Genomic DNA, 23,938 nt, shown 5'->3' with positions numbered 1-23,938 from the left:
GAGAGAGTGTCCCACCACACTGAGAGACTGTCCCACCACGATGAGAGAGTGTCCCACCACGATGAGAGAGTGTCCCACCACACTGAGAGAGTGTCCCACCACACTGAGAGACTGTCCCACCACGATGAGAGAGTGTCCCACCACGATGAGAGAGTGTCCCACCACACTGAGAGAGTGTCCCACCACACTGAGAGAGTGTCCCACCACGATGAGAGAGTGTCCCACCGCACTGAGAGAGTGTCCCACCACGATGAGAGACTGTCCCACCACGATGAGAGACTGTCCCACCACACTGAGAGAGTGTCCCACCGCACTGAGAGAGTGTCCCACCACGATGAGAGACTGTCCCACCACACTGAGAGAGTGTCCCACCACGATGAGAGAGTGTCCCACCACGATGAGAGAGTGTCCCACCACACTGAGAGACTGTCCCACCACACTGAGGGAGTGTCCCACCACACTGAGGGAGTGTCCCACCACGCTGAGAGAGTGTCCCACCACACTGAGGGAGTGTCCCACCACGATGAGAGACTGTCCCACCACGATGAGGGACTGTCCCACCACACTGAGAGAGTGTCCCACCGCACTGAGAGAGTGTCCCACCACGATGAGAGACTGTCCCACCACACTGAGAGAGTGTCCCACCACGATGAGAGGATGTCCCACCACGATGAGAGGATGTCCCACCACGATGAGAGACTGTCCCACCACACTGAGAGACTGTCCCACCACACTGAGAGACTGTCCCACCACACTGAGAGAGTGTCCCACCACGATGAGAGTGTCCCACCACACTGAGAGAGTGTCCCACCACGATGAGAGACTGTCCCACCACACTGAGAGAGTGTCCCACCACGCTGGGAGAGTGTCCCACCACGATGAGAGGATGTCCCACCACGATGAGAGACTATCCCACCACACTGAGAGAGTGTCCCACCACACTGAGAGAGTGTCCCACCACACTGAGAGAGTGTCCCACCACGATGAGAGGATGTCCCACCACGATGAGAGGATGTCCCACCACGATGAGAGACTATCCCACCACACTGAGAGACTGTCCCACCACGATGAGAGACTGTCCCACCACACTGAGAGACTGTCCCACCACACTGAGAGAGTGTCCCACCACACTGAGAGACTGTCCCACCACGATGAGAGACTGTCCCACCACACTGAGTGACTGTCCCACCACACTGAGTGACTGTCCCACCACACTGAGAGACTGTCCCACCACACTGAGAGAGTGTCCCACCACACTGAGTGACTGTCCCACCACGATGAGAGACTGTCCCACCACACTGAGAGACTGTCCCACCACGATGAGAGACTGTCCCACCACACTGAGAGCGTGTCCCACCACGATGAGAGGATGTCCCACCACGATGAGAGTGTCCCACCACACTGAGAGACTGTCCCACCACGATGAGAGAGTGTCCCACCACGATGAGAGAGTGTCCCACCACGATGAGAGAGTGTCCCACCACACAGAGACTGTCCCACCACGATGAGAGAGTGTCCCACCACACAGAGACTGTCCCACCACGATGAGAGAGTGTCCCACCACACTGAGAGACTGTCCCACCACACTGAGAGAGTGTCCCACCACACTGAGAGACTGTCCCACCACACTGAGAGAGTGTCCCACCACGATGAGAGACTGTCCCACCACACTGAGAGAGTGTCCCACCACACTGAGAGAGTGTCCCACCACACTGAGAGACTGTCCCACCACACTGAGAGACTGTCCCACCACACTGAGAGAGTGTCCCACCACGATGAGAGCATGTCCCACCACGATGAGGGACTGTCCCACCACACTGAGAGAGTGTCCCACCACACTGAGAGAGTGTCCCACCACGATGAGAGCATGTCCCACCACGATGAGGGACTGTCCCACCACACTGAGAGAGTGTCCCACCACACTGAGAGAGTGTCCCACCACACTGAGAGAGTGTCCCACCACACTGAGAGACTGTCCCACCACACTGAGAGACTGTCCCACCACACTGAGAGACTGTCCCACCACACTGAGAGACTATCCCACCACGATGAGAGCATGTCCCACCACGATGAGGGACTGTCCCACCACACAGAGAGTGTCCCACCACACTGAGAGAGTGTCCCACTACACTGACAGACTGTCCCACCACGATGAGAGAGTGTCCCACCACACTGAGAGACTGTCCCACCACACTGAGAGAGTGTCCCACCACGATGAGGGACTGTCCCACCACACTGAGAGACTGTCCCACCACGATGAGAGAGTGTCCCACCACGATGAGAGAGTGTCCCACCACACTGAGAGAGTGTCCCACCACACTGAGAGAGTGTCCCACCACACTGAGAGACTGTCCCACCGCACTGAGAGACTGTCCCACCACGAAGAGAGAGTGTCCCACCACACTGAGAGAGTGTCCCACCACACTGAGAGACTGTCCCACCACGCTGAGAGAGTGTCCCACCACGATGAGGGACTGTCCCACTGCACTGAGAGAGTGTCCCACCACGATGAGAGACTGTCCCACCACGATGAGAGAGTGTCCCACCACACTGTGAGACTGTCCACCACGATGAGGGACTGTCCCACCACACTGAGAGACTGTCCCACCACGCTGAGAGAGTGTCCCACCACACTGAGAGACTGTCCCACCACACTGAGAGAGTGTCCCACCACGATGAGAGACTGTCCCACCACGATGAGAGACTGTCCCACCACACTGAGAGAGTGTCCCACCGCACTGAGAGAGTGTCCCACCACGATGAGAGACTGTCCCACCACACTGAGAGACTGTCCCACCACACTGAGAGAGTGTCCCACCACGATGAGAGAGTGTCCCACCGCACTGAGAGAGTGTCCCACCACGATGAGAGACTGTCCCACCACACTGAGAGACTGTCCCACCACACTGAGAGAGTGTCCCACCGCACTGAGAGAGTGTCCCACCACGATGAGAGACTGTCCCACCACACTGAGAGACTGTCCCACCACACTGAGAGAGTGTCCCACCACGATGAGAGACTGTCCCACCACACTGAGAGAGTGTCCCACCACGATGAGAGACTGTCCCACCACACTGAGAGAGTGTCCCACCACACTGAGAGAGTGTCCCACCACACTGAGAGAGTGTCCCACCACGATGAGAGACTGTCCCACCACGATGAGAGACTGTCCCACCACGATGAGAGAGTGTCCCACCACGATGAGAGAGTGTCCCACCACGATGAGAGACTGTCCCACCACACTGAGAGACTGTCCCACCACGATGAGAGACTGTCCCACCACACTGAGAGACTGTCCCACCACACTGAGAGAGTGTCCCACCACACTGAGTGACTGTCCCACCACACTGAGAGACTGTCCCACCACACTGAGAGAGTGTCCCACCACACTGAGTGACTGTCCCACCACGATGAGAGACTGTCCCACCACGATGAGAGACTGTCCCACCACGCTGAGAGAGTGTCCCACCACGATGAGAGTGTCCCACCACACTGAGAGACTGTCCCACCACAGTGAGAGATTGTCCCACCACACTGAGAGACTGTCCCACCACGATGAGAGAGTGTCCCACCACGATGAGAGACTGTCCCACCACGATGAGAGACTGTCCCACCACGATGAGAGACTGTCCCACCACACTGAGAGACTGTCCCACCACACTGAGAGAGGGTCCCACCACGATGAGAGACTGTCCCACCACACTGAGAGACTGTCCCACCACGATGAGAGACTGTCCCACCACACTGAGAGACTGTCCCACCACGATGAGAGAGTGTCCCACCACACTGAGAGACTGTCCCACCACACTGAGAGAGTGTCCCACCACACTGAGAGACTGTCCCACCACGATGAGAGACTGTCCCACCACACTGAGAGACTGTCCCACCACGATGAGAGAGTGTCCCACCACACTGAGAGACTGTCCCACCACACTGAGAGAGTGTCCCACCACACTGAGAGACTGTCCCACCACGATGAGGGACTGTCCCACCACACTGAGAGACTGTCCCACCACACTGAGAGACTGTCCCACCACGATGAGGGACTGTCCCACCACACTGAGAGACTGTCCCACCACACTGAGAGACTGTCCCACCACACTGAGAGAGTGTCCCACCACGATGAGAGAGTGTCCCACCACGATGAGAGAGTGTCCCACCACGATGAGAGAGTGTCCCACCACGATGAGAGACTGTCCCACCACGATGAGAGACTGTCCCACCACACTGAGAGAGGGTCCCAACACGATGAGAGAGTGTCCCACCACACTGAGAGAGTGTCCCACCACACTGAGAGAGGGTCCCACCACGATGAGAGAGTGTCCCACCACACTGAGAGAGTGTCCCACCACACTGAGAGAGGGTCCCACCACGATGAGAGACTGTCCCACCACACTGAGAGAGTGTCCCACCACACTGAGAGAGTGTCCCACCACACTGAGAGAGGGTCCCACCACGATGAGAGAGTGTCCCACCACACTGAGAGAGTGTCCCACCACACTGAGAGAGGGTCCCACCACGATGAGAGACTGTCCCACCACACTGAGGGAGTGTCCCACCACGCTGAGAGACTGTCCCACCACACTGAGGGAGTGTCCCACCACGATGAGAGACTGTCCCACCACGATGAGGGACTGTCCCACCACACTGAGAGAGTGTCCCACCACACTGAGGGAATGTCCCACCACGCTGAGGGACTGTCCCACCACGCTGAGAGACTGTCCCACCACGATGAGAGACTGTCCCACCACGCTGAGGGACTGTCCCACCACACTGAGGGACTGTCCCACCACACTGAGAGAGTGTCCCACCACACTGAGGGAATGTCCCACCACACTGAGAGACTGTCCCACCGCACTGAGAGATTGTCCCACCACACTGAGAGACTGTCCCACCACACTGAGAGACAGTCCCAGCACGCTGAGAGACTGTCCCACCACGATGAGAGACTGTCCCACCACACTGAGGGACTGTCCCACGACACTGAGAGAGTGTCCCACCACACTGAGGGACTGTCCCACCACACTGAGAGAGTGTCCCACCACACTGATAGACTGTCCCACCACACTGAGAGACTGTCCCACCACACTGAGAGAGTGTCTCACCACGATGAGAGATTGTCCCAGTGTGCTTTTAGATCAAAATAGAATGTGTCTGCAAGTATAGATTCACTGCATAGACGCGCGCGCGTGCGTGCGTGTGTGTGCGGTCACCTATAGTCTGACCTGAACCCAATGTCCTGGTTGAGGCCATTCCTATGGCTATCGAACCTGGCTATCTGCCTCTGCTTGGCCACGTTGCTTTAGTGAATGTCCCGGCCCGCTGAAGTGTTCTCTGACTGGGAGGGAACACTCCTGTCTGGTGATTGTTGTGCGGTGCCCATTCATCCATTGCCGTAGCCTCTGCTTGGTCTCACCAATGTACCATGCCTCAGGGCATCCTTGCCTGCAGCGTATGAGATAGACAACGTTGGCCGAGTCACATGGGTACCTGCCGTGTACATAGTGGGTGGTGTTCCCATGTGTAACGATGGTCTCTGTGTCGACACTCTGACACGTCTTGCAGTGGTTGCCATGACAGGGTTGTACAGTGCTGTGGTCGATGTTGTCCTGAAGGCTGGTCAGTTTGCTGCGGACAATGATCTGACACGTTGGGACTGGCGATCGATGAATTGATGAGGACCATTCTTATGAGGACATCCTTGAGCACGCTCAGGTGCCCGTCATATTCCTCCTCATCTGAACAGCTCCTGTGTCTGCTTAGGGCTTGTCCATAGGGGATGGCTGTTTTAATATGTTTCGGGTGGAAGCTGGAGAAGTGTAGCATTGTGAAGTTATCCGTGGGTTTGCGGTAGAGTGAGGTACTGAGGTATCCATCCTTGATAGAGATGCATGTGTCCGAGAATGAGACAGATACGAAAGAGTAGAGTGTGTGTGGCTGGAAAAGTACAGCAGGTCAGGCAGCATCCGAGGAGCAGAAGAATCGACGTTTCAGGCTGGAGCCCTTCATCAGGAATACGACCTGACCTGCTGTGCTTTTCCAGCAACACACTCTCAACTCTGATCTCCAGCATATGCAGATCTCACTGTCTCCTAGACACTAAAGAGTAGTCCATGGTGAGTCTGATGGTGGGATCAAACTTGTTGATATTGCAGTGTAGTTGTTTCAGTGACGCCCCACCATGGAGAGATAGTTATTAGATTAGATTAGATTCCCTCCAGTGTGGAAACAGGCTATTTGGCCCTACAAGTCCACACTGATCCTCCAAAGAGTATCCCACCCAGACACATTCACCTACATTTCCCCCTGATGAATGCACCTAACACTACGGGCAGTTTAGCATGGCCAATTCACCTCACCTGCACATCTTAGAACTGTGGGAGGAAACTGGAGCAAACCCACACAGACACGGGGAGAATTTGCAAACTCCACACAGAGTAGATAAAACAAAGGAGAGTACATTTGGCATTTCAAAAGTCAAACCAAAACACAAACCGATCCAGATGAAGTTAACATTCGTTTCTCTTTATTGCAGCTTCTGCTAAAGGCAAAAAGGGGAAAGGTAAGCAGGAGCCCAGCACACCAGATACAATAACCTCACCCGAACCACAGAGACCTCCACCGCCGAAACCAGGCTCAGACCAATGGGTTTACGTGGACGAACCGGTACCTCAGGTAAACGAATACAGACACTGTCCCTCATCAACCACCCCCAGGGACAGGGACAGGGACAGCACGGGGTTAGATACAGAGTAAAGCTCACTCTACACTGTCCCTCATCAACCACCCCCAGGGACAGGGACAGGGACAGCACGGGGTTAGATACAGAGTAAAGCTCCATCTACACTGTCCCTCATCAACCACCCCCAGGGACAGGGACAGCACGGGGTTAGATACAGAGTAACGCTCCCTCTACACTGTCCCTCATCAACCACCCCCAGGGACAGGGACAGGGACAGCACGGGGTTAGATACAGAGTAAAGCTCCCTCTACACTGTCCCTCATCAACCACCCCCAGGGACAGGGACAGGGAAAGCACGGGGTTAGATACAGAGTAAAGCTCCCTCTACACTGTCCCTCATCAACCACCGCCAGGGACAGGGACAGCACGGGGTTAGATACAGAGTAAAGCTCCCTCTACACTGTACCTCATCAACCACCCCCAGGGACAGGGACAGGGACAGCACGGGGTTAGATACAGAGTAAAGCTCCCTCTACACTGTCCCTCATCAACCACCCCCAGGGACAGGGACAGCACGGGGATAGATACAGAGTAAAGCTCCCTCTACACTGTCCCTCATCAACCACCCCCAGGGACAGGGACAGGGACAGCACGGGGTTAGATACAGAGTAAAGCTCCCTCTACACTGTCCCTCATCAACCACCCCCAGGGACAGGGACAGGGACAGCACGGGGTTAGATACAGAGTAAAGCTCCCTCTGCACCGTCCCTCATCAACCACCCCCAGGGACAGGGACAGGGACAGCACGGGGTTAGATACAGAGTAAAGCTCCCTCTACACTGTCCCTCATCAACCACCCCCAGGGACAGGGACAGCACGGGGTTAGATACAGAGTAAAGCTCCCTCTGCACTGTACCCCATCAAACACTCCCAGGGACAGGGACAGCACGGGGTTAGATACAGAGTAAAGCTCCCTCTACACTGTCCCTCACCAACCACCCCCAGGGACAGGGACAGGGACAGCACGGGGTTAGATACAGAGTAAAGCTCTCTCTACACTGTCCCCATCAAACACTCCCAGGGACAGGGACAGCAGGGGGTTAGATACAGAGTAAAGCTCCCTCTACACTGTCCCTCATCAACCACCCCCAGGGACAGGGACAGGGACAGCACAGGGATAGATACAGAGTAAAGCTTCCTCTACACTGTCCCTCATCAACCATCCCCAGGGACAGGGACAGCACGGGGTTAGATACAGAGTAAAACTCTCTCTACACTGTCCCCCATCAACCACCCCCAGGGACAGGGACAGCACAGGGTTAGATACAGAGTAAAGCTCCCTCTACACTGTCCCTCATCAACCACCCCCAGGGACAGGGACAGGGACAGCACGGGGTTAGATACAGAGTAAAACTCTCTCTACACTGTCCCTCATCAACCACCCCCAGGGACAGGGACAGCACGGGGTTAGATACAGAGTAAAGCTCCCTCTACACTGTCCCTCATCAACCACCCCCAGGGACAGGGACAGGGACAGGGACAGCACGGGGTTAGATACAGAGTAAAGCTCCCTCTACACTGTCCCTCATCAACCACCCCCAGGGACAGGGACAGCACGGGGTTGGATACAGAGTAAAGCTCCCTCTACACTGTCCCTCATCAACCACCCCCAGGGACAGGGACAGCACAGGGTTAGATACAGAGTAAAGCTCCATCTACACTGTCCCTCATCAACCACCCCCAGGGACAGGGACAGCACGGGGTTAGATACAGAGTAAAGCTCCCTCTACACTGTCCCTCATCAACCACCCCCAGGGACAGGGACAGCACGGGGTTAGATACAGAGTAAAGCTCCATCTACACTGTCCCTCATCAAACATTCCCAGGGACAGGGACAGCACGGGGTTAGATACAGAGTAAAGCTCCCTCTACACTGTCCCTCATCAAACACTCCCAGGGACAGGGACAGCACGCAGTTAGATACAGAGTAAAACTCCCTCTACACTGTCCCTCATCAACCACCCCCAGGGACAGGGACAGCACGGGGTTAGATACAGAGTAAAGCTCCCTCTACACTGTCCCTCATCAACCACCCCCAGGGACAGGGACAGCACGGGGTTAGATACAGAGTAAAGCTCCCTCTACACTGTCCCTCATCAACCACCCCCAGGAACAGGGACAGCACGGGGTTAGATACAGAGTAAAGCTCCCTCTACACTGTCCCTCATCAAACACTCCCAGGGACAGGGACAGCACGCAGTTAGATACAGAGTAAAGCTCCCTCTACACTGTCCCCCATCAAACACTCCCAGGGACAGGGACAGCACGCAGTTAGATACAGAGTAAAGCTCCCTCTACACTATCCCCCATCAAACACTCCCAGGGACAGGGACAGCACGGGGTTAGATACAGAGTAAAACTCTCTCTACACTGTCCCTCATCAACCACCCCCAGGGACAGGGACAGCACGGGGTTAGATACAGAGTAAAACTCTCTCTACACTGTCCCTCATCAACCACCCCCAGGGACAGGGACAGGGACAGGGACAGCACGGGGTTAGATACAGAGTAAAGCTCCCTCTACACTGTCCCTCATCAACCACCCCCAGGGACAGGGACAGCACGGGGTTGGATACAGAGTAAAGCTCCCTCTACACTGTCCCTCATCAACCACCCCCAGGGACAGGGACAGCACGGGGTTAGATACAGAGTAAAGCTCCATCTACACTGTCCCTCATCAACCACCCCCAGGGACAGGGACAGGGACAGCACGGGGTTAGATACAGAGTAAAGCTCCCTCTACACTGTCCCTCATCAACCACCCCCAGGGACAGGGACAGGGACAGCACGGGGTTAGATACAGAGTAAAGCTCCCTCTACACTGTACCCCATCAAACACTCCCAGGGACAGGGACAGCACGGGGTTAGATACAGAGTAAAGCTCCCTCTACACTGTCCCTCACCAACCACCCCCAGGGACAGGGACAGGGACAGCACGGGGTTAGATACAGAGTAAAGCTCCCTCTACACTGTCCCTCATCAACCACCCCCAGGGACAGGGACAGCACGCAGTTAGATACAGAGTAAAACTCCCTCTACACTGTCCCTCATCAACCACCCCCAGGGACAGGGACAGCACGGGGTTAGATACAGAGTAAAGCTCCCTCTACACTGTCCCTCATCAACCACCCCCAGGGACAGGGACAGCACGGGGTTAGATACAGAGTAAAGCTCCCTCTACACTGTCCCTCATCAACCACCCCCAGGGACAGGGACAGCACGGGGTTAGATACAGAGTAAAGCTCCCTCTACACTGTCCCTCATCAACCACCCCCAGGAACAGGGACAGCACGGGGTTAGATACAGAGTAAAGCTCCCTCTACACTGTCCCTCATCAAACACTCCCAGGGACAGGGACAGCACGCAGTTAGATACAGAGTAAAGCTCCCTCTACACTGTCCCCCATCAAACACTCCCAGGGACAGGGACAGCACGCAGTTAGATACAGAGTAAAGCTCCCTCTACACTATCCCCCATCAAACACTCCCAGGGACAGGGACAGCACGGGGTTAGATACAGAGTAAAACTCTCTCTACACTGTCCCTCATCAACCACCCCCAGGGACAGGGACAGGGACAGGGACAGCACGGGGTTAGATACAGAGTAAAGCTCCCTCTACACTGTCCCTCATCAACCACCCCCAGGGACAGGGACAGCACGGGGTTGGATACAGAGTAAAGCTCCCTCTACACTGTCCCTCATCAACCACCCCCAGGGACAGGGACAGCACGGGGTTAGATACAGAGTAAAGCTCCATCTACACTGTCCCTCATCAACCACCCCCAGGGACAGGGACAGCACGGGGTTAGATACAGAGTAAAGCTCCCTCTGCACTGTCCCTCATCAACCACCCCCAGGGACAGGGACAGGGACAGCACGGGGTTAGATACAGAGTAAAGCTCCCTCTACACTGTCCCTCATCAACCACCCCCAGGGACAGGGACAGGGACAGCACGGGGTTAGATACAGAGTAAAGCTCCCTCTACACTGTACCCCATCAAACACTCCCAGGGACAGGGACAGCACGGGGTTAGATACAGAGTAAAGCTCCCTCTACACTGTCCCTCACCAACCACCCCCAGGGACAGGGACAGGGACAGCACGGGGTTAGATACAGAGTAAAGCTCTCTCTACACTGTCCCCATCAAACACTCCCAGGGACAGGGACAGCAGGGGGTTAGATACAGAGTAAAGCTTCCTCTACACTGTCCCTCATCAACCACCCCCAGGGACAGGGACAGGGACAGCACAGGGATAGATACAGAGTAAAGCTTCCTCTACACAGTCCCTCATCAACCACCCCCAGGGACAGGGACAGCACGGGGTTAGATACAGAGTAAAACTCTCTCTACACTGTCCCCCATCAACCACCCCCAGGGACAGGGACAGCACAGGGTTAGATACAGAGTAAAGCTCCCTCTACACTGTCCCTCATCAACCACCCCCAGGGACAGGGACAGGGACAGCACGGGGTTAGATACAGAGTAAAACTCTCTCTACACTGTCCCTCATCAACCACCCCCAGGGACAGGGACAGCACGGGGTTAGATACAGAGTAAAGCTCCCTCTACACTGTCCCTCATCAACCACCCCCAGGGACAGGGACAGGGACAGGGACAGCACGGGGTTAGATACAGAGTAAAGCTCCCTCTACACTGTCCCTCATCAACCACCCCCAGGGACAGGGACAGCACGGGGTTGGATACAGAGTAAAGCTCCCTCTACACTGTCCCTCATCAACCACCCCCAGGGACAGGGACAGCACAGGGTTAGATACAAAGTAAAGCTCCCTCTACACTGTCCCTCATCAACCACCCCCAGGGACAGGGACAGCACGGGGTTAGATACAGAGTAAAGCTCCCTCTACACTGTCCCTCATCAACCACCCCCAGGGACAGGGACAGCACGGGGTTAGATACAGAGTAAAACTCCCTCTACACTGTCCCTCATCAAACACTCCCAGGGACAGGGACAGCACGCAGTTAGATACAGAGTAAAGCTCCCTCTACACTGTCCCTCATCAACCACCCCCAGGGACAGGGACAGCACGGGGTTAGATACAGAGTAAAGCTCCCTCTACACTATCCCCCATCAAACACTCCCAGGGACAGGGACAGCACGCAGTTAGATACAGAGTAAAGCTCCCTCTACACTATCCCCCATCAAACACTCCCAGGGACAGGGACAGCACGGGGTTAGATACAGAGTAAAACTCTCTCTACACTGTCCCTCATCAACCACCCCCAGGGACAGGGACAGCACGGGGTTAGATACAGAGTAAAGCTTCCTCTACACTGTCCCTCATCAACCACCCCCAGGGACAGGGACAGCACGGGGTTAGATACAGAGTAAAGCTCCCTCTACACTGTCCCTCATCAACCACCCCCAGGGACAGGGACAGCACGGGGTTAGATACAGAGTAAAACTCTCTCTACACTGTCCCCCATCAACCACCCCCAGGGACAGGGACAGCACAGGGTTAGATACAGAGTAAAGCTCCCTCTACACTGTCCCTCATCAACCACCCCCAGGGACAGGGACAGCATGGGGTTAGATACAGAGTAAAGCTCCCTCTACACTGTCCCTCATCAACCACCCCCAGGGACAGGGACAGCACGGGGTTAGATACAGAGTAAAGCTCCATCTACACTGTCCCTCATCAACCACCCCCAGGGACAGGGACAGCACGGAGTTAGATACAGAGTAAAACTCCCTCTACACTGTCCCTCATCAAACACTCCCAGGACAGGGACAGCACGGGGTTAGATACAGAGTAAAGCTTCCTCTACACTGTCCCCATCAATCACTCCCAGGACAGGGACAGCACAGGGTTAGATATAGAGTAAAGCTCTCTCTACACTGTCCACATCAAACACTCCCAGGACAGGGACAGCACGCAGTTAGATACAGAGTAAAGCTCCCTCTACACTGTCCCCATCAAACACTCCCAGGACAGGGACAGCACGCAGTTAGATACAGAGTAAAGCTCCCTCTACACTGTCCCCATCAATCACTCCCAGGACAGGGACAGCACGGGGTTAGATACAGAGTAAAGCTCCCTCTACACTGTCCCCATCAATCACTCCCAGGACAGGGACAGCACGGGGTTAGATACAGAGTAAAGCTCCCTCTACACTGTCCCTCATCAAACACTCCCAGGGACAGGGACAGCACGCAGTTAGATACAGAGTAAAGCTCCCTCTACACTATCCCCATCAAACACTCCCAGGGACAGGGACAGCACGCAGTTAGATACAGAGTAAAGCTCCCTCTACACTGTCCCCATCAATCACTCCCAGGACAGGGACAGCACGGGGTTAGATACAGAGTAAAGCTCCCTCTACACTGTCCCTCATCAAACACTCCCAGGGACAGGGACAGCACGCAGTTAGATACAGAGTAAAGCTCCCTCTACACTATCCCCATCAAACATTCCCAGGGACAAGGACAGCACGGGGTTAGATACAGAGTAAAGCTACCTCTACACTGTCCCTCATCAAACACTCCCAGGACAGGGACAGCACGGGGTTAGATACAGAGTAAAGCTCCCTATACACTGTCCCCCATCAAACACTCCCAGGGACAGGGACAGGGACAGGGTTAGATACAGAGTAAAACTCTCTCTACACTGTCCCCCATCAACCACCCCCAGGGACAGGGACAGCACAGGGTTAGATACAGAGTAAAGCTCCCTCTACACTGTCCCCCATCAACCACCCCCAGGGACAGGGACAGCACAGGGTTAGATACAGAGTAAAGCTCCCTCTACACTGTCCCTCATCAACCACCCCCAGGGACAGGGACAGCACAGGGTTAGATACAGAGTAAAGCTCCATCTACACTGTCCCTCATCAACCACCCCCAGGGACAGGGACAGCACGGGGTTAGATACAGAGTAAAGCTCCCTCTACACTGTCCCTCATCAACCACCCCCAGGGACAGGGACAGCACGGGGTTAGATACAGAGTAAAGCTCCATCTACACTGTCCCTCATCAACCACCCCCAGGGACAGGGACAGCACGGGGTTAGATACAGAGTAAAGCTCCCTCTACACTGTCCCTCATCAACCACCCCCAGGGACAGGGACAGCACGGGGTTAGATACAGAGTAAAACTCCCTCTACACTGTCCCTCATCAACCACCCCCAGGAACAGGGACAGCACGGGGTTAGATACAGAGTAAAGCTCCCTCTACACTGTCCCTCATCAAACACTCCCAGGGACAGGGACAGCACGCAGTTAGATACAGAGTAAAGCTCCCTCTACACTATCCCCCATCAAACACTCCCAGGGACAGGGACAGCACGCAGTTAGATACAGAGTAAAGCTCCATCTACACAGTCCCCCATCAAACATTCCCAGGACAGGGACAGCACGCAGTTAGATACAGAGTAAAGCTCCCTCTACACTATCCCCCATCAAACACTCCCAGGGACAGGGACAGCACGCAGTTAGATACAGAGTAAAGCTCCCTCTACACTATCCCCCATCAAACACTCCCAGGGACAGGGACAGCACGGGGTTAGATACAGAGTAAAGCTCCCTCTACACTGTCCCCATCAAACACTCCCCAGGGACAGGGACAGCATGGAGTTAGATACAGAGTAAAACTCTCTCTACACTGTCCCTCATCAACCACCCCCAGGGACAGGGACAGGGACAGGGACAGCACGGGGTTAGATACAGAGTAAAGCTCCCTCTACACTGTCCCTCATCAACCACCCCCAGGGACAGGGACAGCACGGGGTTGGATACAGAGTAAAGCTCCCTCTACACTGTCCCTCATCAACCACCCCCAGGGACAGGGACAGCACGGGGTTAGATACAGAGTAAAACTCTCTCTACACTGTCCCCCATCAACCACCCCCAGGGACAGGGACAGGGACAGCACGGGGTTAGATACAGAGTAAAGCTCCCTCTACACTGTCCCTCATCAACCACCCCCAGGGACAGGGACAGCACAGTGTTAGATACAGAGTAAAGCTCCATCTACACTGTCCCTCATCAACCACCCCCATGGACAGGGACAGCACGGGGTTAGATACAGAGTAAAGCTCCCTCTACACTGTCCCTCATCAACCACGCCCAGGGACAGGGACAGCACGGGGTTAGATACAGAGTAAAGCTCCCTCTACACTGTCCCTCATCAACCACCCCCAGGGACAGGGACAGCACGGGGTTAGATACAGAGTAAAGCTCCCTCTACACTATCCCCCATCAACCACCCCCAGGGACAGGGACAGTACGGGGTTAGATACAGAGTAAAACTCCCTCTACACTGTCCCCCATCAACCACCCCCAGGGACAGGGACAGCACGGGGTTAGATACAGAGTAAAGCCCCCTCTACACTGTCCCCCATCAAACACTCCCAGGGACAGGGACAGCACGGGGTTAGATACAGAGTAAAGCCCCCTCTACACTGTCCCCCATCAAACATTCCCAGGACAGGGACAGCACGGGGTTAGATACAGCGTAAAACTCTCTCTACACTGTCCACATCAAACACTCCCAGGACAGGGACAGCACAGGTTTAGATACAGAGTAAAGCTCACTCTACACTGTCCCCCATCAAACATTCCCAGGGACAGGGACAGCACGGGGTTAGATACAGAGTAAAGCTCCCTCTACACTGTCCCCCATCAAACACTCCCAGGACAGGGACAGCACGGCGTTAGATACAGAGTAAATCTCCCTCTACACTGTCCCCATCAAACACTCCCAGGACAGGGACAGCACGGCGTTAGATACAGAGTAAATCTCCCTCTACACTGTCCCCATCAAACACTCCCAGGACAGGGACTGCACGGGGTTAGATACAGAGTAAAGCTCCCTCTACACTGTCCCCATCAATCACTCCCAGGACAGGGACAGCACAGGGTTAGATATAGAGTAAAGCTCTCTCTACACTGTCCACATCAAACACTCCCAGGGACAGAGACTGCACGGGGTTAGATACAGAGTAAAGCTCCATCTACACTGTCCCCCATCAAACATTCCCAGGGACAGGGACAGCACAGGTTTAGATACAGAGTAAAGCTCCCTCGACACTGTCCCCATCAAACACTCCCAGGACAGGGACAGCACGCAGTTAGATACAGAGTAAAGCTCCCTCTACACTATCCCCCATCAAACACTCCCAGGGACAGGGACAGCACGGGGTGAGATACAGAGTAAAGCTCCATCTACACTATCCCCCAACAAACACTCCCAGGGACAGGGACAGCACGGGGTTAGATACAGAGTAAAGCTCCATCTACACTGTCCCTCATCAACCACCCCCAGGGATAGGGACAGCACGGGGTTAGATACAGAGTAAAGCTCCCTCTACACTGTCCCCCATCAAACACTCCCAGGGACAGGGACAGCACGGGGTTAGATACAGAGTAAAGCTCCATCTACACTGTCCCTCATCAACCACCCCCAGGGATAGGGACAGCACGGGGTTAGATACAGCGTAAAACTCTCTCTACACTGTCCACATCAAACACTCCCAGGGACAGGGACAGCACAGGTTTAGATACAGAGTAAAGCTCCCTCTACACTGTCCACATCAAACACTCCCAGGACAGGGACTGCACGGGGTTAGATACAGAGTAAAGCTCCCTCTACACTGTCCCCATCAATCACTCCCAGGACAGGGACAGCACAGGGTTAGATATAGAGTAAAGCTCTCTCTACACTGTCCCTCATCAAACACTCCCAGGGACAGGGACAGCACGGGGTTAAATACAGGGTAAAGCTCCCTATACACTGTCCCCCATCAAACACTCCCAGGGACAGGGACAGGGACAGGGTTAGATACAGAGTAAAACTCTCTCTACACTGTCCCCCATCAACCACCCCCAGGGACAGGGACAGCACAGGGTTAGATACAGAGTAAAGCTCCCTCTACACTGTCCCCCATCAACCACCCCCAGGGACAGGGACAGCACAGGGTTAGATACAGAGTAAAGCTCCCTCTACACTGTCCCTCATCAACCACCCCCAGGGACAGGGACAGCACAGGGTTAGATACAGAGTAAAGCTCCATCTACACTGTCCCTCATCAACCACCCCCAGGGACAGGGACAGCACGGGGTTAGATACAGAGTAAAGCTCCCTCTACACTGTCCCTCATCAACCACCCCCAGGGACAGGGACAGCACGGGGTTAGATACAGAGTAAAGCTCCATCTACACTGTCCCTCATCAACCACCCCCAGGGACAGGGACAGCACGGGGTTAGATACAGAGTAAAGCTCCCTCTACACTGTCCCTCATCAACCACCCCCAGGGACAGGGACAGCACGGGGTTAGATACAGAGTAAAGCTCCCTCTACACTGTCCCTCATCAACCACCCCCAGGGACAGGGACAGCACGGGGTTAGATACAGAGTAAAGCTCCCTCTACACTGTCCCTCATCAACCACCCCCAGGGACAGGGACAGCACGGGGTTAGATACAGAGTAAAACTCCCTCTACACTGTCCCTCATCAACCACCCCCAGGGACAGGGACAGCACGGGGTTAGATACAGAGTAAAGCTCCCTCTACACTGTCCCTCATCAACCACCCCCAGGAACAGGGACAGCACGGGGTTAGATACAGAGTAAAGCTCCCTCTACACTGTCCCTCATCAAACACTCCCAGGGACAGGGACAGCACGCAGTTAGATACAGAGTAAAGCTCCCTCTACACTATCCCCCATCAAACACTCCCAGGGACAGGGACAGCACGCAGTTAGATACAGAGTAAAGCTCCCTCTACACTATCCCCCATCAAACACTCCCAGGGACAGGGACAGCACGGGGTTAGATACAGAGTAAAACTCTCTCTACACTGTCCCTCATCAACCACCCCCAGGGACAGGGACAGGGACAGGGACAGCACGGGGTTAGATACAGAGTAAAGCTCCCTCTACACTGTCCCTCATCAAACACTCCCAGGGACAGGGACAGCACGGGGTTGGATACAGAGTAAAGCTCCCTCTACACTGTCCCTCATCAACCACCCCCAGGGACAGGGACAGCACGGGGTAAGATACAGAGTAAAACTCTCTCTACACTGTCCTCCATCAACCACCCCCAGGGACAGGGACAGCACAGGGTTAGATACAGAGTAAAGCTCCCTCTACACTGTCCTCCATCAACCACCCCCATGGACAGGGACAGCACGGGGTTAGATACAGAGTAAAGCTCCCTCTACACTGTCCCTCATCAACCACCCCCAGGGACAGGGACAGCACGGGGTTAGATACAGAGTAAAGCTCCCTCTACACTGTCCCTCATCAACCACCCCCAGGGACAGGGACAGCACGGGGTTAGATACAGAGTAAAGCTCCATCTACACTGTCCCTCATCAACCACCCCCAGGGACAGGGACAGTACGGGGTTAGATACAGAGTAAAACTCCCTCTACACTGTCCCTCATCAAACACTCCCAGGGACAGGGACAGCACGCAGTTAGATACAGAGTAAAACTCCCTCTACACTGTCCCTCATCAAACACCCCCAGGGACAGGGACAGCACGGGGTTAGATACAGAGTAAAGCTCCCTCTACACTGTCCCTCATCAACCACCCCCAGGGACAGGGACAGCACGGGGTTAGATACAGAGTAAAGCTCCCTCTACACTGTCCCTCATCAAACACTCCCAGGGACAGGGACAGCACGCAGTTAGATACAGAGTAAAGCTCCCTCTACACTATCCCCCATCAAACACTCCCAGGGACAGGGACAGCACGGGGTTAGATACAGAGTAAAGCTCCATCTACACTGTCCCTCATCAACCACCTCCAGGGATAGGGACAGGGACAGCACGGGGTTAGATACAGAGTAAAGCTCCCTCTACACTGTCCCCCATCAAACACTCCCAGGACAGGGACAGCACGGGGTTAGATACAGAGTAAAGCTCCCTCTACACAGTCCCCCATCAAACACTCCCAGGGACAGGGACAGCACAGGGTTAGATACAGAGTAAAGCTCCATCTACACTGTCCCCCATCAAACACTCCCAGGGACAGGGACAGCACGGGGTTTGATACAGAGTAAAGCTCCCTCTACACTGTCCCCCATCACACCCACCCAGGGACAGGGACAGCACGCAGTTAGATACAGAGTAAAGCTCCATCTACACTGTCCCCCATCAAACATTCCCAGGACAGGGACAGCACAGGTTTAGATACAAAGTAAAGCTCACTCTACACTGTCCCCCATCAAACATTCCCAGGGACAGGGACAGCACAGGTTTAGATACAGAGTAAAGTTCCATCTACACAGTCCCCCATCAAACATTCCCAGGACAGGGACAGCACGGGGTTAGATACAGCGTAAAACTCTCTCTACACTGTCCACATCAAACACTCCCAGGACAGGGACAGCCCGGGGTTAGATACAGAGTAAAGCTCCATCTACACTGTCCCCCATCAAACATTCCCAGGGACAGGGACAGCACGGGGTTAGATACAGAGTAAAGCTGCCTCTACACTGTCCCCATCAAACACTCCCAGGACAGGGACTGCACGGGGTTAGATACAGAGTAAAGCTCCCTCTACACTGTCCCCATCAATCACTCCCAGGACAGGGACAGCACAGGGTTAGATATAGAGTAAAGCTCTCTCTACACTGTCCACATCAAACACTCCCAGGGACAGAGACTGCACGGGGTTAGATACAGAGTAAAGCTCCATCTACACTGTCCCCCATCAAACATTCCCAGGGACAGGGACAGCACAGGTTTAGATACAGAGTAAAGCTCCCTCGACACTGTCCCCATCAAACACTCCCAGGACAGGGACAGCACGCAGTTAGATACAGAGTAAAGCTCCCTCTACACTATCCCCATCAAACACTCCCAGGGACAGGGACAGCACGCAGTTAGATACAGAGTAAAGCTCCCTCTACACTATCCCCCATCAAACACTCCCAGGGACAGGGACAGCACGGGGTTAGATACAGAGTAAAGCTCCATCTACACTATCCCCCAACAAACACTCCCAGGGACAGGGACAGCACGGGGTTAGATACAGAGTAAAGCTCCATCTACACTGTCCCTCATCAACCACCCCCAGGGATAGGGACAGCACGGGGTTAGATACAGAGTAAAGCTCCCTCTACACTGTCCCCCATCAAACACTCCCAGGGACAGGGACAGCACGGGGTTAGATACAGAGTAAAGCTCCATCTACACTGTCCCTCATCAACCACCCCCAGGGACAGGGACAGCACGGGGTTAGATACAGAGTAAAGCTCCATCTACACTGTCCCCCATCAAACACTCCCAGGGACAGGGACAGCACGCAGTTAGATACAGAGTAAAGCTCCATCTACACTATCCCCCATCAAACATTCCCAGGGACAGGGACAGCACGCAGTTAGATACAGAGTAAAGCTCACTCTACACTGTCCCATCAAACATTCCCAGGACAGGGACAGCACGGGGTTAGATACAGCGTAAAACTCTCTCTACACTGTCCACATCAAACACTCCCAGGGACAGGGACTGCACGGGGTTAGATACAGAGTAAAGCTCCATCTACACTGTCCCCCATCAAACATTCCCAGGGACAGAAACAGCACAGGTTTAGATACAGAGTAAAGCTCCCTCTACACTGTCCACATCAAACACTCCCAGGACAGGGACTGCACGGGGTTAGATACAGAGTAAAGCTCCCTCTACACTGTCCCCATCAATCACTCCCAGGACAGGGACAGCACAGGGTTAGATATAGAGTAAAGCTCTCTCTACACTGTCCACATCAAACACTCCCAGGGACAGAGACTGCACGGGGTTAGATACAGAGTAAAGCTCCATCTACACTGTCCCCCATCAAACATTCCCAGGGACAGGGACAGCACAGGTTTAGATACAGAGTAAAGCTCCCTCTACACTGTCCCCATCAAACACTCCCAGGACAGGGACTGCACGGGGTTAGATACAGAGTAAAGCTCCCTCTACACTGTCCCCATCAATCACTCCCAGGACAGGGACAGCACAGGGTTAGATATAGAGTAAAGCTCTCTCTACACTGTCCACATCAAACACCCCCAGGACAGGGACTGCACGGGGTTAAATACAGGGTAAAGCTCCATCTACACTGTCCCCCATCAAACACTCCCAGGACAGGGACAGCACGGGGTTAGATACAGAGTAAAGCTCCCTCTACACTGTCCCCATCAAACACTCCCAGGACAGGGACAGCACGGAGTTAGATACAGAGTAAAGCACCCTCTACACTGTCCCCATCAATCACTCCCAGGACAGGGACAGCACAAGGTTAGATATAGAGTAAAGCTCTCTCTACACTGTCCACATCAAACACCCCCAGGACAGGGACAGCACAGGGTTAGATACAGAGTAAAGCTCTCTCTACACTGTCCCCCATGAAACAGTCCCAGGACAGGGACAGCACGGGGTTAGATACAGAGTAAAGCTCTCTCTACACTGTCTCCATCAAACACTCCCAGGACAGGGACAGCACGGGGTCAGATACAGAGTAAAGCTCCCTCTACACTGTCCCCATCAAACACTCCCAGGACAGGGACAGCACTGGGTTAGAGGCAGCGTAAAACCGTCTCTACACTGTCCCCCATCAAACACTCCCAGGACAGGGACAGTACGGGGTTAGATTCAGAGTAAAGCTCTCTCTACAGTGATCGCCATCAAAGACTCCCAGGACAGGGACAGCATGGGGTTAGATACAGAGTAAAGCTCCCTCTACATTGTCCACATCAAACACTCCCAGGTTAGGGATTGCATGGGGTTAGATACAGAGTAAAACTTTTTCTACACTGTCCACATCAAACACTCCCATAACAGGGACAGCATGGGGATACGTACAGTGTAAAGCTCCCTCTACACTCTTCCCCATCAAACACTCCAAGGACAGGGACAGCACGGGGTTAGATAGAGCGTTAAACTCTCTCGACACTGTCCCTCATCAAACACTCCCAGGACAGGGACAGCACGGGGTTAGATACAGAGTAAAGCTCCCTCTATACTGTCCCCCATCAAACACTCCCAGGACAGGGACAGTACGGTGTTAGATACAGAATAAAGCTCCCTCTACACTGTCCCCCCATCCCAGGACAGAGACAGCACGGGGTTAGATACCGAGTAAAGCTCCCTCTACACTGTCCCCCCATCCCAGGACGGGGACAGCATGGGGTTAGATACAGAGTAAAGCTCCCTTTACACTGTCTCCATCAAACACTCCCAGGACAGGGACAGCATGGTGTTAGATACAGAGTAAAGCTCCCTCTACACTGTTCCCATCAAACACTCCCAGGACAGGGACAGCATGGGGTTAGATACAGAATAAAGCTCCCTCTACACTGTCCCCCCATTATAGGGACAGTGACAGCACAGGGATAGATACCGAGTAAAGCTCTCTCTACACTGTCCCCCCATCCCAGGACGGGGACTGTACGGTGTTAGATACAGAGTAAAGCTCCCTTTACACTGTCCACATCAAACACTGCCAGGACAGGGACAACACAGGGTTAGATACAGAGTAAAGCCCCCTCTACACTGTCCCCCCATCCCGGGACAGGGACAGCAGGAGATTAGATACAGAGTAAAGCTCTCTCTATACTGTCCCCATAAAACACTCCCATGACAGGGATAGCACGGGTTATATACAGAGTAAAGCTCTCTCTACACTGTTTCCCATCAAATACTTCCACGACAGGGACAGCACGGGGTTAGATACAGAGTAAAGCTCTCTCTACACTGTTCACATCAAACACTCCCATGACAGGGACAGCACGGGGTTAGATAAAGAGTAAAGCTTCCTCTACACTGTCCCCCCATCATAGGGACAGGGACAGCACGGGGTGAGATACAGAGTAAAGCTCCCTCTACACTGTCCCCATCAAACACTCCCAGGACAGGGACAGCATGGGGTTAGATACAAAGTAAAGCTCTCTCTACACTGTCCCCCCATTAAACACTCCCAGGACAGGGACAGCACAGGGTTAGATATAGAGTAAAGCTCCCTCTACACTGTCCACATCAAACACTCCCAGGACAGAGACAGCACAGGGTTAGATACAGAGTAAAGCTCTCTCTTCACTGTCCCCCCATCCCAGGACAGGGACAGCAGGAGGTTAGATACAGAGTAAAGCTCCCTCTACACTGTCCCCATCAAACACTCCCAGGACAGGGACAGCACGGGGTTAGATACAGAGTAAAGCTCCCTCTACACTGTCCCCCATCAAACACTCCCCAGGACAGGGACTGCAGGAGGTTAGATACAGAGTAAAGCTCCCTCTACACTGTCCCCATCAAACACTCCCAGGACAGGGACTGCAGGAGGTTAGATACAGAGTAAAGCTCCCTCTACACTGTCCCCATCAAACACTCCCAGGACAGAGATAGCACGGGTTATACACAGAGTAAAGCTCTCTCTACACTGTTTCCCATCAAACACTCCCAGGACAGGGACAGCACAGGGATAGATTCAGAGTAAAGCTCTCTCTACACTGTCCCCCCATCCCAGGACAGGGACAGCAGGAGATTAGATACAGAGTAAAGCTTACTCTACACTGTCCCCATAAAACACTCCCAGGACAGGGATAGCACGGGTTATATACAGAGTAAAGCTCTCTCTACACTGTTTCCCATCAAATACTTCCACGACAGGGACAGCATGGGGTTAAATACAGCGTAAAACTCTCTCTACACTGTCCCTCATCAAACACTCCCAGGACAGGGACAGCACTGGGTTAGATATAGAGTAAAGCTCTCTCTACACTGTCCCCCCATCATAGGGACAGGGACAGCACGGGGTGAGATACAGAGTAAAGCTCTCTCTACACTGTCTCCATCAAACATTCCCAGGACAGGGACAGCTCGGGGTTAGATACAGAGTAAAGCTTCCTCTACACTGTCCCCCTTCAAACACCCCCACGTCAGGCACAGTACGGGTTATATACAGAGTAAAGCTCTCTCTGCACTGTTCCCCATCAAACACTCCCAGGACAGGGACAGCACGCAGTTAGATACAGAGTAAAGCTCCCTCTACACTGTCCCTCATCAAACACTCCCAGGGACAGGGACAGCACGCAGTTAGATACAGAGTAAAGCTCCCTCTACACTATCCCCCATCAAACACTCCCAGGGACAGGGACAGCACGCAGTTAGATACAGAGTAAAGCTCCCTCTACACTATCCCCCATCAAACACTCCCAGGGACAGGGACAGCACGGGGTTAGATACAG

General features: G+C 54.1%; 1 protein-coding gene across 1 annotated transcript in view; it reads left to right on the top strand.

Moving 5' to 3' along the window:
• The window catches only part of spef2 (sperm flagellar and cilia associated 2), an 894,484-nt gene that overhangs the window by 394,200 nt on the left and 476,346 nt on the right, over nt 1–23,938 (top strand). Inside the window, exon 21 of the mRNA XM_087994173.1 lies at nt 6,536–6,675. Within this exon, the coding sequence (XP_087850299.1) occupies nt 6,536–6,675 (140 nt within the window). The remainder of the gene's footprint in view (nt 1–6,535; nt 6,676–23,938) is intronic.

This window comes from Chiloscyllium plagiosum, unplaced genomic scaffold, assembly GCF_037043375.1.
Source record: "Chiloscyllium plagiosum isolate Xiang-an unplaced genomic scaffold, Cpla_swu_hap1 HiC_scaffold_2, whole genome shotgun sequence".
NCBI classification, from domain to species: domain Eukaryota; kingdom Metazoa; phylum Chordata; class Chondrichthyes; order Orectolobiformes; family Hemiscylliidae; genus Chiloscyllium; species Chiloscyllium plagiosum.
Note: the sequence above shows the minus strand (reverse complement) of the source record. Positions and strands in the feature narration are given on the sequence as shown.